At 41.8% G+C, this 12,814-nt stretch overlaps 1 protein-coding gene across 1 annotated transcript in view; it reads left to right on the top strand.

The window, feature by feature from the left end:
* The window catches only part of LOC140372056 (zeta-sarcoglycan-like), an 87,792-nt gene continuing 74,978 nt past the window's right edge, over positions 1–12,814 (top strand). The window contains exon 1 of the mRNA XM_072459321.1: positions 1–133. Coding sequence (XP_072315422.1) covers positions 95–133 — 39 coding nt within the window. The 5' untranslated portion in view covers positions 1–94. The remainder of the gene's footprint in view (positions 134–12,814) is intronic.

The following is a 12,814-nucleotide window of genomic DNA, read 5'->3' as shown; positions in this document are numbered from 1 at the left end:
TTTATTCATGGAAGTGACGGCGCGCGGCGGCTTTTCGGCGAGTCTGAAACATGTCGCCAACTTCGTGGAAATATGTAACAAATGAGAAGTAATTATGGAGCAGTCGGCGACTCTGGACATCGAAACGCTCAAGGTGAGTTTTTATTATTACTCATTTTATTACGATCACACATAGAAATAGTTGCATGTGTCACGTTATTGGAATTCCCTCATCGCCGCGCGTAAAACCTGTACTTTTAATTTGCCAAAAATGCTCAACAGAGAACATAAAATTAACAGATGGTGAACACAAAACAGTAAATAATTATCATCTATTTCCAAAAATGATAAATAGCCTTCTGATGTGTTCAAGCTGTGCGGAAAGAGGAAAGACACCGGGCATCATCCTGGAGTTCTTTACTATCTCTGCCCGTTGCGTTAAAATGCGTTCACACGTTCAACTATCGCGGTAAAGTGACGGCATAATGATATTCTGCGCGCGTGGCCCCTCATTATCATTCCGGTGTGGCGCGGGAGCCGGTATAGCCCCCAATAGCCCCCCGAGTACAGTCCGTGGATCTGCAGCGCTGGACACACGACAAAGAGTCACTTCTACACCTTGACCTTCCGTTTTGTTGAGGTAGTTTTATGTCAAGTTGAATGCTAAAGGTGGTCTCTGTACCTTGTTTTGTTCCTGTTGGAGGGTCCGCCACCTTCTTCACTCCATGGAGCTGTCATTGCTTTGCTTGGAATGTTCATTAAACGTTCAGTACATATCTTGCATTTGTTATATTTAAATGTATTTATATGTATTTGGCGGACACTCTAGTAGTTACGTTGAAATGGGAAAGAACAGGTAGTTTTATTTTAACTGACGAAGAATGGGAATATATATGTTCGTCTCAGTGGAAGGAATTCTGTTGGAAAAGTGTGACAGGTTTTTCAGAACACCATGTCGAACTATCATGAGCTCTTCCACTGTCCACTACTGTCCTGTCTGGCGGCAGAACACAAAAAATGGATGACACAAACTGCACCTATAATCAGGGACAGGACCGACATTATAATGGACATACGGAAAATAGGAAAAAAATCAAGTTTGGACTCTGGAAAACTTTGGACCCAATGGGACCTCTATTTGATGTCCATAATGTGTAATATATATATATTTATATAACTCTCTCGATTTATTAGAAATAAATTAATTTCATTCATTCATTTTATTTATTTATACAGGGAAAACCCAATGAGACAAGTTCTCTTTTTCATGAGTCCCTGTTAAAACAACACCAAATCTTCATCTGCCTGAAAGAACTGATTCTCCTCCAGAAGAACTGGTTCTCCTCCTCAGGGCTGGCCCAAGCCTTCAGGGGGCCCTAAGCGAAAACTTTTTTGGGGGCCCTTCACCACGTCATCAGAATCAGTTTTTTGATTGTCAGTGAACAGTTCACATATGGGAACTTTCTCCAACGCAAACAAAGCGCACCAAAACTCCAGGGCATTCGTTTGCCAGTTAGTTTATTCTCAACACCTCACAAGCTCAAACATTGCTAACATAAATCCCACAATGCAACTTGGTATTCCGCTGACATCACCTCTACTCCCTGTACAAATAACACTCGTCCCAGATATGTTTTTGGGCGTATTTGTGGGCGTTAAGGGTCGACAGCCACATTAGCACTTTAGTTTAAATGAATAAACAGGGGGGTCTGGGGGCTCTCCCAGAAATGTTCAGACCTTTTTTGGGTCTTCTGGTGCATATGAGTAAAATGTTGAGGTTGTAATGCTATAAAATGATGATGTGATGAAACTGTGCCAGGAGAAAATGACTAAAGCCAGTTATTAATACATTAGTGTACTTAATTACTCAATACAATATTGGCTATGAAAAATAATTATGGTCAAATTGATTCATTTTAACTGAAAATGTAAAAGTAATAGTTTTAAGTAATGATGCTTTTTAAATAAATTGAAATGTTTTATTGCTCTATTAAAAGTGAATTACAATATAAATGTTTGTTCTGATCAGAACACCACACTGGACTCCTGCATGAAACAATGCTGCGATGTGATTGGCTGATGGACCTCACGTGCATAAACCTTTACATTCCTCTCATTCCACGTTAAGAAGTCAAAGTAAAACAGACATCACGAGTCACGATTGCTCTCACACATGGTGATGTGAGAGAGAGGGACGCAAACTCAAACCCGCTCATCTCTAACTGAGGCTGCACAGGGGCCTGGGACAGGGGCCCGGGACAGGGGCCCGGGACAGGGCCGCACACTGTTCACTCCAAAGTTTCACGTCAGAGGTTCTGGACGAGACGGCGCTCGTCCGGACCGGATCTCCGCCTCTTAGTGACCCGGGCCATAGACGCCCCTCACCGGCCTCACCTGCAGCTCACACTACCAGGCTGGTGTAAATGTTAAGCTTATTATCTTTCATTCAGACATATTATTGTGCGCGGGGCAGAGCTCTCCTCGCCTCCAGCCTGAGCGAACTAACGTGACAGAATCGTGTTGTTTCAAACAGCAGCATTAACCGTCTCTTTGTAAGATAAGTTCAATACCTGGAAAGTGTTGTTGAGTTTGAAGTTTCTTCTTTCGTTTTTCGGCACCAGGAGATATATTCTTCTGGACATGATGACCACGTTCTGTTGTGTTTATGTTTTGCTCTCGTTCTCCTCACTCACAATGGAGTTGACCAATCAGCGCAGGTTTGGTGTCTCGGTTGCCAGATTGTCATTACAAATAAATGCGGTTTGTGCGTTATATGTTACCGCTGTGTGCGCTGCCGCGCTATCAGCGCTACTACACTAGTGGAGCACGCTGCGCTTGCACTTCGCATAAGACGGGTTGCCAGATTGGGGGCCCTCTTAACACCTCGGGGCCCTACGCGGCTGCTTAGTTCGCTTATAGGCTGGGCCGGCCCTGCTCCTCCTGAAGAACTGGTTCTCCTCCTGAAGAACTGGTTCTCCTCCTGAAGAACTGGTTCTCCTCCTGAATCCACTGTCTATCTCGCGTCCCTTGTCCGTCTGAGGGAGTCAGAGATCTCCGTCACTGTGGAACTCCTTCAAGTTTATACCTCAAGTTTTTCTTGGCCGAGAAGGAGGGTCTAAGGACAGGACTAGGGACATTTGTCTAAGGACACGGGAAATAAATAACACAAATAAAGCATTCAATAAAATTAACCAATTCATAAAAACACATGAATACATACAATAAGAGATAAAAGTACCAGTATATAAAACAAGTGCTCTGGCACTGTAGGTAGTCCTTGACCAGTGCTTTAAAATCATTATATGGCATCAAATGATTTAATTTCAAAAGGTCTCTGTGTTTTGTTCCACAGGAGCAAAGTTGTTGAAAGCCTTTTTTCCTGTCTCTGTGTTGACACGATGGGATTGTAAGATAAAAATGTCCTGAGACTTTAAACAGTGAATAATTGTACTGATACATTCAATTTAGTCATCAGGCAAAATGTCAACTAGAGCCTTGTACACAAACCAAAGGCAGTGCTGTTCTCCTCTCACATCCAATGATCACACTCTACTGTAGAATTATTCTTTAGAAGGGTTCCGTGTCCTTCTCCTGTAATGAACCTTAGAGCTGAATGATAAACTGAGTTCAGAGGTTTCAAGACTGTGGCTGTAGAATGCATATATATAATATCACCATCATCTAGAACTGAGAGAAATGCCGCCTGGATTAACTGTTTTCTATAATTAAAGAAGAATGACAATCTGGCTGTAAGATTATTTGTCAGCTCTTTTATGTGTTTGTTGAAGGAGAGTTTATCATTGATCCAGATGCCCAAGTATTTGTAATTGGGTACTTGTTACCATCAACCATAAGAATAGATTCTTTTTTGGTCACTAGAGTGTCTTTTGGAGAACAGCATACATTTAGTTTTATTTGAATTCATTAATCATTTTAAATGAGTACAGTTTTGTTGGATGGAGTGAAAATCCTCTTGAATATATCACTTGTGCACTAGACGGTGCCTTCTCTTACAGACCTACATCATCTGCATACAAGTGTCCAAACAAAAGTGTCTTTTGAGCCATGACACATTTCTTCCAAGGTCTGAACTCTGCTCCAAAACACATTGTTTACTGACAGAGAATTGGCTGTGGATTTGTTCATTAAAAAGACCAGTCCGATCACTCGTTGATGATTAGAAATGACTGAAGCTTTTTGTTGCTCAGAAATTCCTAGAAAACCATGCAGTCTGATCGCCTCTCCACGGATCTGACCTGCTTGCCTCCACGGAGATAGATAAGCTTACGGTTATTGTGAGATAAAACATTTTTGCCAATCTTTCCTGCCCCTAAACTAAACTGGAAGAAGAGCTGTAACTTAACCTTAGACTAGACCAAGACTAAAGCAGGACAAGAACACGAGCACGAAGAGTGTTCAGCTGTACGACCCACATACAGTATAAGCACAGTTCTGATTGGCACCTGGACATCACTGAATCAGTCGTCTGACATCTAAGCAGTAAGTTCAATATAGTGCCACCATGAAGCTTTCGCCACTCGCTTGTCTCCAGGGAGATTCCGCCGCTTGGAACATTTCACTGTACGGCATTAAACTTAGCGCTCGCACATTCAGTCAATCACAGAAGCAAAAAAACCTTGAGAAATGTGAGTGGGCTTGCCTCTCCGGAGATCTGACTGGCAAAGCAATAACATCCCCACAGAAATAAGCAGGTGGTAGTCCCTCTTTAAAACAGCAAAGAACATTCAGAAGAGAAATGCAGATTCATTACGGTCATTTAATCCGATGCAAAATTCAAACAGAAAAGTACTGCACGAGGGCGTTTGTAGCACGACTCCAACTATTGTCGAGCTAAAAACAATACAAGATGAATGGAAGTTTCTTGTTTTGTATTCTCTGTCACTTTGCGCGCACTGATGAATGCAAATGACTGCAGGGTGCTGTCCAAACCATCACTCTCAAAGGATTAGCCTGCGGATTAGTACGAAAAAAGTACTGTAGCGTGGAGAAGTGTCTGTCAATTTGCAGTAGCAGTTCATCGTATTCCTCTGCCATCGTCGACAACAAGGGGCGGACAACAAACATGAACAAAGCCGACCTTAAAGTGGCTCAAAGGTCAGTGATGTTTGGCTTTATCTAGAAACTATGAGAAACTCTTTGTGAAAGCCTCCTTCAAACGGCCGCTGTGATGTCGAGACGCCTTTGATTGTGCAGCCGCGACCTTTTTGTTGCGTTTGATCCCCCAGTGTTGGCGTACGGTAGGGGTTACATTGTAGGTGTGAGCTGTAGGAGGAATCTGACGTTATCCATCTGCGGGGAAAGGGCAAAGCTCACCGGCGAGATTAATCCATTGACAGGCATTCACAGCCGAAGATTGAGTCGCAAAAATTGAATTCCATTCCTCTGAGTGTGCGGGCTATTGAGGGCCGCACTCAAGCTTGATTCTCAACTAAATGTGAAATGGTCATGTCAGAATAAATTCCGTGCCAAGGTTCTTCTTTCAGTTTCTGTAAAACGAGTGCATTGGCGCACAATTTAGTTTCTTTAATAGTATTGAATATTATCACTTTTTACTGAGTTATCTTCCGTTCTATATTGGGAGGTTTTGGGCAGAGCTGGACTATTATCATTACAACCTTGGAGACTTTCTCTACAGTGGCTATAGAACATTGTCAAAACCCATTTAATAGCAATAGTATTCTTTTTATGTTCAGGCGTAGTCACAGTTATAAGCACACAATATTTCTTTATAGCCTAAAACCCCATCTATTATAATTCACTGCACTGTAAGCGCTGTATAATTTCTTTGTGGATGTTTTGCCTGATAACAGAATGAGGTAATAAGCTTGAGTGCATCGTGTCTCGCTCGACCATAGAGTTAGGGTTGAGCGATTATGACCGTAACGAATAGCTCCAAAATCTGTTCGGATGATCTCGGTAACAATATCCAGACAATAATTTAACAACGCATCAAGAATGTGGTAAAATGTGCTTGCAAAGTCTTTGAGGTTCATGTATCGCACAGAACATACTGTTTACCACAAAAGAGCAGTAATGTCTCTCCGTAACCTTGTATGGGAGAACACACTAGACTGTCTTTTAATTACATTTTTATTAGTTTCATTTATAGACGATAAAGCCTACTATAAAAAGCTGCTATAAATCGGTGCACATTCCTCAAAACGAATGCATTGGAGTGCTAGTGTTGTGCTAAAGGGTTTGTGAGAGCCAGGATAGATTGGAGTTGAGACTGAGTGAAATTAAAGGTTTTCACTGGATTTTAAAAAACAAACAGAGAGAATCTTTCAAAAATGGTCAGTGCTTTATTGTTTTATTTTCTTCAAAAGTCTCTTGCCTGTGCTGTCATATTTTCACTTTGTCCCAAGTCACCCTTGAAAAAAAGGTCTCGATCTCAATGTCTTGTTTAAATAATGAATAAATAGATAAATTAATAAATTGCTATCTCCTTTTTTCACAGTTTGAAAATTTGCAGCTTCATATTGCTTGGGAAGGCTATAGGAAACAACAAAACTGCTTCAAAAATGTATTTCTTCTACACAGAGGGCCACAGTTGCTTAAAAATATATACAAGAGCAGCTGCACGAAGAATGTAGTCTTAAATAGAAATATGTTCTTAAGGGAACAAAGTGGAAAGTCAAGACAATGCCATCTCAAGGTAAAGAAGTGGGTCACCGCAATGCGAACTTTTCCCCGTCGCCTCAAAGTTTGCCGTCGCCTCTCCAACACTGTGGTTGCCGCGGCGATATTAGGCACTACTCGGACAGATGTACGCTCGGCCATTACAGCAGCCGAGCGTTGTCTTACCTCCAGCTGTGACGGCCCCGCGAGACTCCGCTGGCACTGCTGCGCAAAAGCCTGTTAGCCCGTTAGCTCATTTGACTGATTAACATTATGGCGAGCTAATATCTTCTGATTTCATCTCATTAGGCCCTCGTGGGTGACGCAGAGCCATGGCGGCCCATTGCAGCTGTTTGATGAGCGAACCATGTAGAGTATTGGTCTAACACTAATTGATGAAGATGAGGCGCACTGGGAGAGAGAAGGGACTGCTGGGTAATTGGTTGCTCGGGGTGTGTACTTCGCGATCCGAAGAGTGGCTTTCTCCCTAAAGTTTAAAAAAAAAAAACGCAAAGTGACGGATCAGAACTTAAAAGGGTCCCGAGTCTACCGAACTAATATAGATCTAGCGTGATAAGTCTATACTGGCTGCGGCCCAAACACATTTGTTCGTAGAGGAGTACTTTGGAGAAACCGCTTACTGCGTTGGTGTTGCAATAATAGAAAGCGTGTGTAATCGTGAGCTGTGCAGTGTTGTTGTTTCAGGAGGAAATAGGTCTTAGTGCGTCTTGTTTAAGCTATCTGTAATCGTTATGTATTTGGAGTGCATAAGAAAGAGGGTTTTGCTCGGCTGATGCGCGGATGGATATGAGCCAGTCAATAAATGCGCAAAACAGTGTGAAATGTAACAGCAAACTGGACGCCGAGGTCAACGAGTTCAGGTGGTCGAATCATTATGTTTGCTGTACATTATCACGGATTCAATTGAAGTGAAACAAGTGCAATGCAACATGGGGATGTAAGTAATCGAAAATGGCTTCAGAACATCCGAACAGTATACAGGAAACATCAAACTAACAAACAAACTAACTAACTAGCTAACTGTGTAACGGTGCTTTACAATGCTGCCACCCAATCATTCCTGCAACCGCCTGACCCATGAATCCAAACAACCCACAGACAAGTCACGTTCACACAGTCATGCAATCGCACACATGGACACTAAAATACCTGTGGCTGAGTACAGATGAACCTGTTCAGGAAAGGCCATCAGGTGACCCGTCCGCACCAGGAGCAGAGAGCCGCCTACCACCATAGAGCGATGGCTGGTCCCCGTGGAGAGACGAGGCAGACGCCAAAGCTCCTTCTGATGCCCACGAGTCAGGCCACAGCCAACCACTGCGCCTGGTGCAGAGGAAACACTGGAGGTCCCCAAAGTGATTAAAGGATAAAAATAAGTCAAAGCGAAATAGTAAAAGCTAAAAACACTAAAATAACATTCATTCTGCTTAAAAGTGCACCATATAGCTCGGAAGTGCGATATATTGTTTCAGAAAATATCTCAATGAAGCAATAAATATTTAAACTACATTATGCCACAATAACACGCAACAAAGCGATCAAGCATTAATCTCAATGAACCTTTGTAAATATATAATATACTCAAGTAGTTCGGAAGGATCGTGATGAGTCCCAGATGTGACTTAATCAACCCTCTATAGCTTAAATCTTAACGTGGGTTAGACAACAACTCATCCACTAGTGCTAAGAATACTGAGCGCCAAAGAACATATGAAGTTAACGTCAGCGTGCACGGGGAATTCCGATTTGTGCAAAAATCTATTGTTCTGATATTTTGGTCTGCACATTGTAGATTGAACTCGATAAAGGACAAGGACTTGATTGGTCGCTGTGTTAGTTGCCGGCACTACCTTGCATTGACCGGATTATAGATCGAGTGTGAGGCTTTTCAAAGAGCTTACTGTACAAATATAGATCCAAAAAATGTTTCAAACGCAGATAATGGTTTTGTGATGTACCTTAGACAACCGCTCGCTGTGTAGGTGTGGAGCGCCTAATAATAGAAAGTGCATGTAATCACGGCTTGTGTGGGTTGTAGGAGTAAATCTGCAGGAGCTTGGAGTAGTTTTCATACCAGCGAGTTGAAGGTACTGACATTTGCCTCGCTCCTACACAAACACTCGAGAACATATGACAATTTAATAAGACAGCTCTGATTACCCAGCTCAAACAGGCCCGTTTGGACAAGGATTAAACGGCATCGCCAATGACTTCAACTAGACTTCCTTATCAAACTGCCTTTTGATTTTGCATATTAGAGCTTCTTTTGTTGCTCGCGGGGATTAAAATTTCAAGAAGGTTCGGTAATAACTAGGACAGAATCTTGCTACAAATCTTTAGTTAGAAGAAGCATGCAGACAATGTAAATATCTACTCACAGATCACATCTTTAGTTCATTGCAACCTAACGTTCACACAGCAGAACCAGAAGTGGTTGTAGTAGTATTTAAATGTGTCTTACAAGTTCCTAGCTCTCACAAACCCTTTGGCACATTGATAATATCCATTTTCGGCTTTAGAACATCTTTTTATTCAGATGGCAAAGTGAAACCGCAAATGCAGCCAATCAGAGTGCTGCTTTCAACTCTTACTTTAAGGTTGACAAGACATAAAACACGTTATTATTACATGCAGACGGCGCACAGTGGTCTCATTTTTGTCTCAAAGTGCTGCTACTATGCTATATTTCCATTCTTATAATTATGATATAGATAAAGATAAAGACCATTCTAAACTTAAAGGTCCCACAATGCTTTTTTTGTATCGATACTACAATACTTTCAATACTACATTTAATATTGATTAATATCTGGTTTTTGATACTTTTGACAACCCTAAAACTTTAGCCTGACAGTCTAATTTTGCATTATGCCCAAATAACAATTGTGATATTACACCTTTTTTAAACAAATCTGCCATCTGTAATACTTTTAACTATTAACTATCGCGTCTTTGTAGAAACGTTTACTTTGAATATTCATGCGTAACAAACTCACAAACTCACCCAGACTTGAACAAAGTGCAGCAGGAGACAAACGACACAGGAGCTGCTTTTTGGCCAAGTGAAAAATGTGCCGCGTAATGAATAGTGAGTGTTGCAGAAGTGAAAATGGCCTGTGATTTGTCCACCTGCCGCACCTTTGGGTGACCGGCGCCCGGGCAGTGAGCGGCGTGTTTAAACAACACATCGACAAAGCGCCAGAGGCGATGCACTCGTCCGTCGGCGGCGAGGAAAACGCAGGGGGACCCCGAACTCCCCACCAGCCAGGGCTAATATATGCATTAAAATGTCCGCGAAGAAATCACACGCATTGGAAACAGTGGGTTGCCATAGAAATTACAAGTGCTGACGTCTCCCTTAGCAACACTGGATTTAAAATAGACTCAAATCCGTGTCCAGATTGGGCATGGCTCTAGGCAAAAGTCAGTTTTAGGACGGCATATGTATTGACTGGTGTATTAATGTATTAAGGTTGGATTTATCGCTGCGTGGAGTGTTACAGAGTGGGTTGCTGTGGCGCAAACATGTCTGGAATATATATTTGAAAACTTTAAAGAGAAGTTTTGCCTACTCTGATTCACTCGCTTCAAAAAATATCATATGGATATCAAAGATTTAGTGATCGGACTGGACTCGGTCTATTAAGTGAAGCTCTTTTAGGTTCAAACTTTTAAGCATCTGTTAAAAAGTCAGTAATTTGTCTCGTAATCTGACCTCCTTGTAATTGGACTTTTCTCTCAAATGAAGCTGTGCAATATTAAAGGTTGAATGGACGATTTTTTTGGCCCAAATCTGAGTCTTATTTCCCAGTGGCGTGGACTGCCGATTAGTCCTGCCACATATCAATCATAAAACACACCTACCGCTTACCTGCAGCCGCGTCAGGCTCGTCCCCACGTTTCCACGTGTCTAAGCGCATTGATCTATCATAATATAGTTCCCTCAGTGTACGGGACAAAATGAAGACAGAGAAAGACAGTTCGAGCTGACTCAGAAGAAGACGAAATCTACGGGAGACGAGAGATGCGATTCGATCCGTCGCGCTAATAAACAAACGCACGTGTGTGTTGTATCAGTCCGCACGCCTGAGTTCGCAAATCGCCGAAAAATCGTCCATTGCGCCTTTAAACAAATGTATCATGTGTTCTTTCCCTGTTCAGATCGATCTAATTGTTTTTAGTTTTTATTTCATTAACACCTGATTGTGTTTAATCTCTGAATCAAAGCAGGTCTGATTAGTCCTAGTTAGTCCTGGCTAGACCTGTTTAGTCCTGGTTAGTCCTGGTTAGTCCTGAGATGGGAGACAGATTAGAAGTGATTTTATTCCAGGGTTGTTGAAATGAAAGGACGACCATCTCTACTCACACAACAACTAACTTATTGTTCAATAAATAAAAGCTGGAACGTAATTTTTTGGGGCTGAAAATTCATTGTGCGTATATTTGTAGGGATTTTGTTGTTGTTGTTGTTTGTTTTTTGTTGTAGCACCAGTAATATTTGAGCTGACTAAGGACTAATTACATTAAATTAGTACTAAAAGGGTTTAATTATGTGTTTTTTTCCCCCAAATTGTATTTATTTCAGAGTATGTCTTTAAACAATACAAAGCACAATTATGAAAAAAATAGTTTGATAAGATTTTCCCGCTTTAGTTATTGAGTTATTGTATCAGCAGCATAAAGTAGTTTCAATATTATCGTTTATCTGACATTTTTTTGTAGCTATAAATTGCAAATGTGTTTTCTTGACATTCAGATGGATGCGTTTAACAAAGCTCTTTATGTCTCTTTATGTCTACAATGTGATGTTATTATTAAGTTATAGTGGTAGAATTACACATATTTGCTGTAAAAAAGTCCAGTCTATGCTGATTTGGGCCAATGTAGCGGAACAAAAATGCATCTGAAGGTTGCATTTTGAGCTATAGTTTGTACACCCCTGCTGTAGTCCATATAACTGCCCTTGTGTCCTTGGGCAAGACACTTCGCCCACCTTGCCAGTGCATGAATGTAGCGCGTGAGTGAGTGAGCGTTGGCGGTGGTTCGACGGGACGATGACGCAGCCTCGCTTCTAATAATCTATCGAGTATGGACCGAATGAGTAATGCACAAAATTGTAAAGCGACGACGAGGACTGGCTGCAATAAATCAAGTTTTAATCAGTATTTCAGTAATTTCTAATCGTCAATGATCAACTTTTTAATCAAGACTCGGGAGGTGTACAGCCAATCGCTTGTCAGTAAAAGTGTGCGGTTTGGAGCAGACTTTTTTAGTGTTAAATGGTGACAATTCCAAAAAGTTGATGAAATTAATATCGGAAGTTGTTTTCGTGCCACTTTAATAAGACAAAATACAATCAAGAAAACAAAATCCAGATTATTCAACATGAGGACAAAAAACAATGATATAATACCACAATGGCAGAATCTCCGTGGCAATTAAAAATCCCCCAAGCTGATCAATGACAATCTGAAACGATACGGCAACTTTTTGATTAAAATTCGATTAAAACGTGCATCTCTTCTCTCGGATGACAAACAAAAAATAACCAACTCTCGAGCGCGGCGCGGAGACGGCCGGATCGTTGGACACCAGAGTGGTTTCACTGTTATGGAAAGTTATGGTTGTGCAGAGTTGTGTGACCCTGCATTGACAGTTTATATCCCGCCTTTGTGTAAGCACCCCTCATAATGCTCTTGTCCCTCAGCCGCATTGCCGGGTAAATTGGAAGCGCTGACATTTCTAGGCCAGCGGCACAGGTCATTTGTATCCGCCGCAAAGTCACTGCCTCCATCGGCAAGACATCTGCCACTTTTTTTTTTCCTGGCAGACGTGACCCAACGTGTTCATCCAAGGAAACAATCACTTACGGCGTGGAGCTGGAGTTGTGCCGTGGTCGGAGGAGAGACGAAAGAGTGAGAGGAGTCGCTTGGGGGGATCGGCCCGATGGACGACTTCACAAAACAAGCGAGCGTGACATTTCAAAAGGTTTAGACGGAAAATGAAAAAGATCTTTGCCAAAATACGCTACACCGGGCATCAAATACAAAGACACATCGGAGAAAGCTCTGGTTTTTAAAGGTGCAACTTTTTCTAATGGAGATGTTTTGTTTGGCCTGGAATGTTCCACAATATCTAAACTGAGAGGAGCCAGTGATGCCACCAGGCCAGGTTA

The sequence above is a fragment of the Eucyclogobius newberryi genome, unplaced genomic scaffold, assembly GCF_026437365.1.
Source record: "Eucyclogobius newberryi isolate DKJ021-1_F unplaced genomic scaffold, fEucNew1.0.hap1 SCAF_22, whole genome shotgun sequence".
Taxonomy (NCBI): Eukaryota; Metazoa; Chordata; class Actinopteri; order Gobiiformes; family Gobiidae; genus Eucyclogobius; species Eucyclogobius newberryi.
The sequence above is the reverse complement of the archived record's forward strand: the minus strand, read 5'-3'. Positions and strand labels throughout refer to the sequence as shown.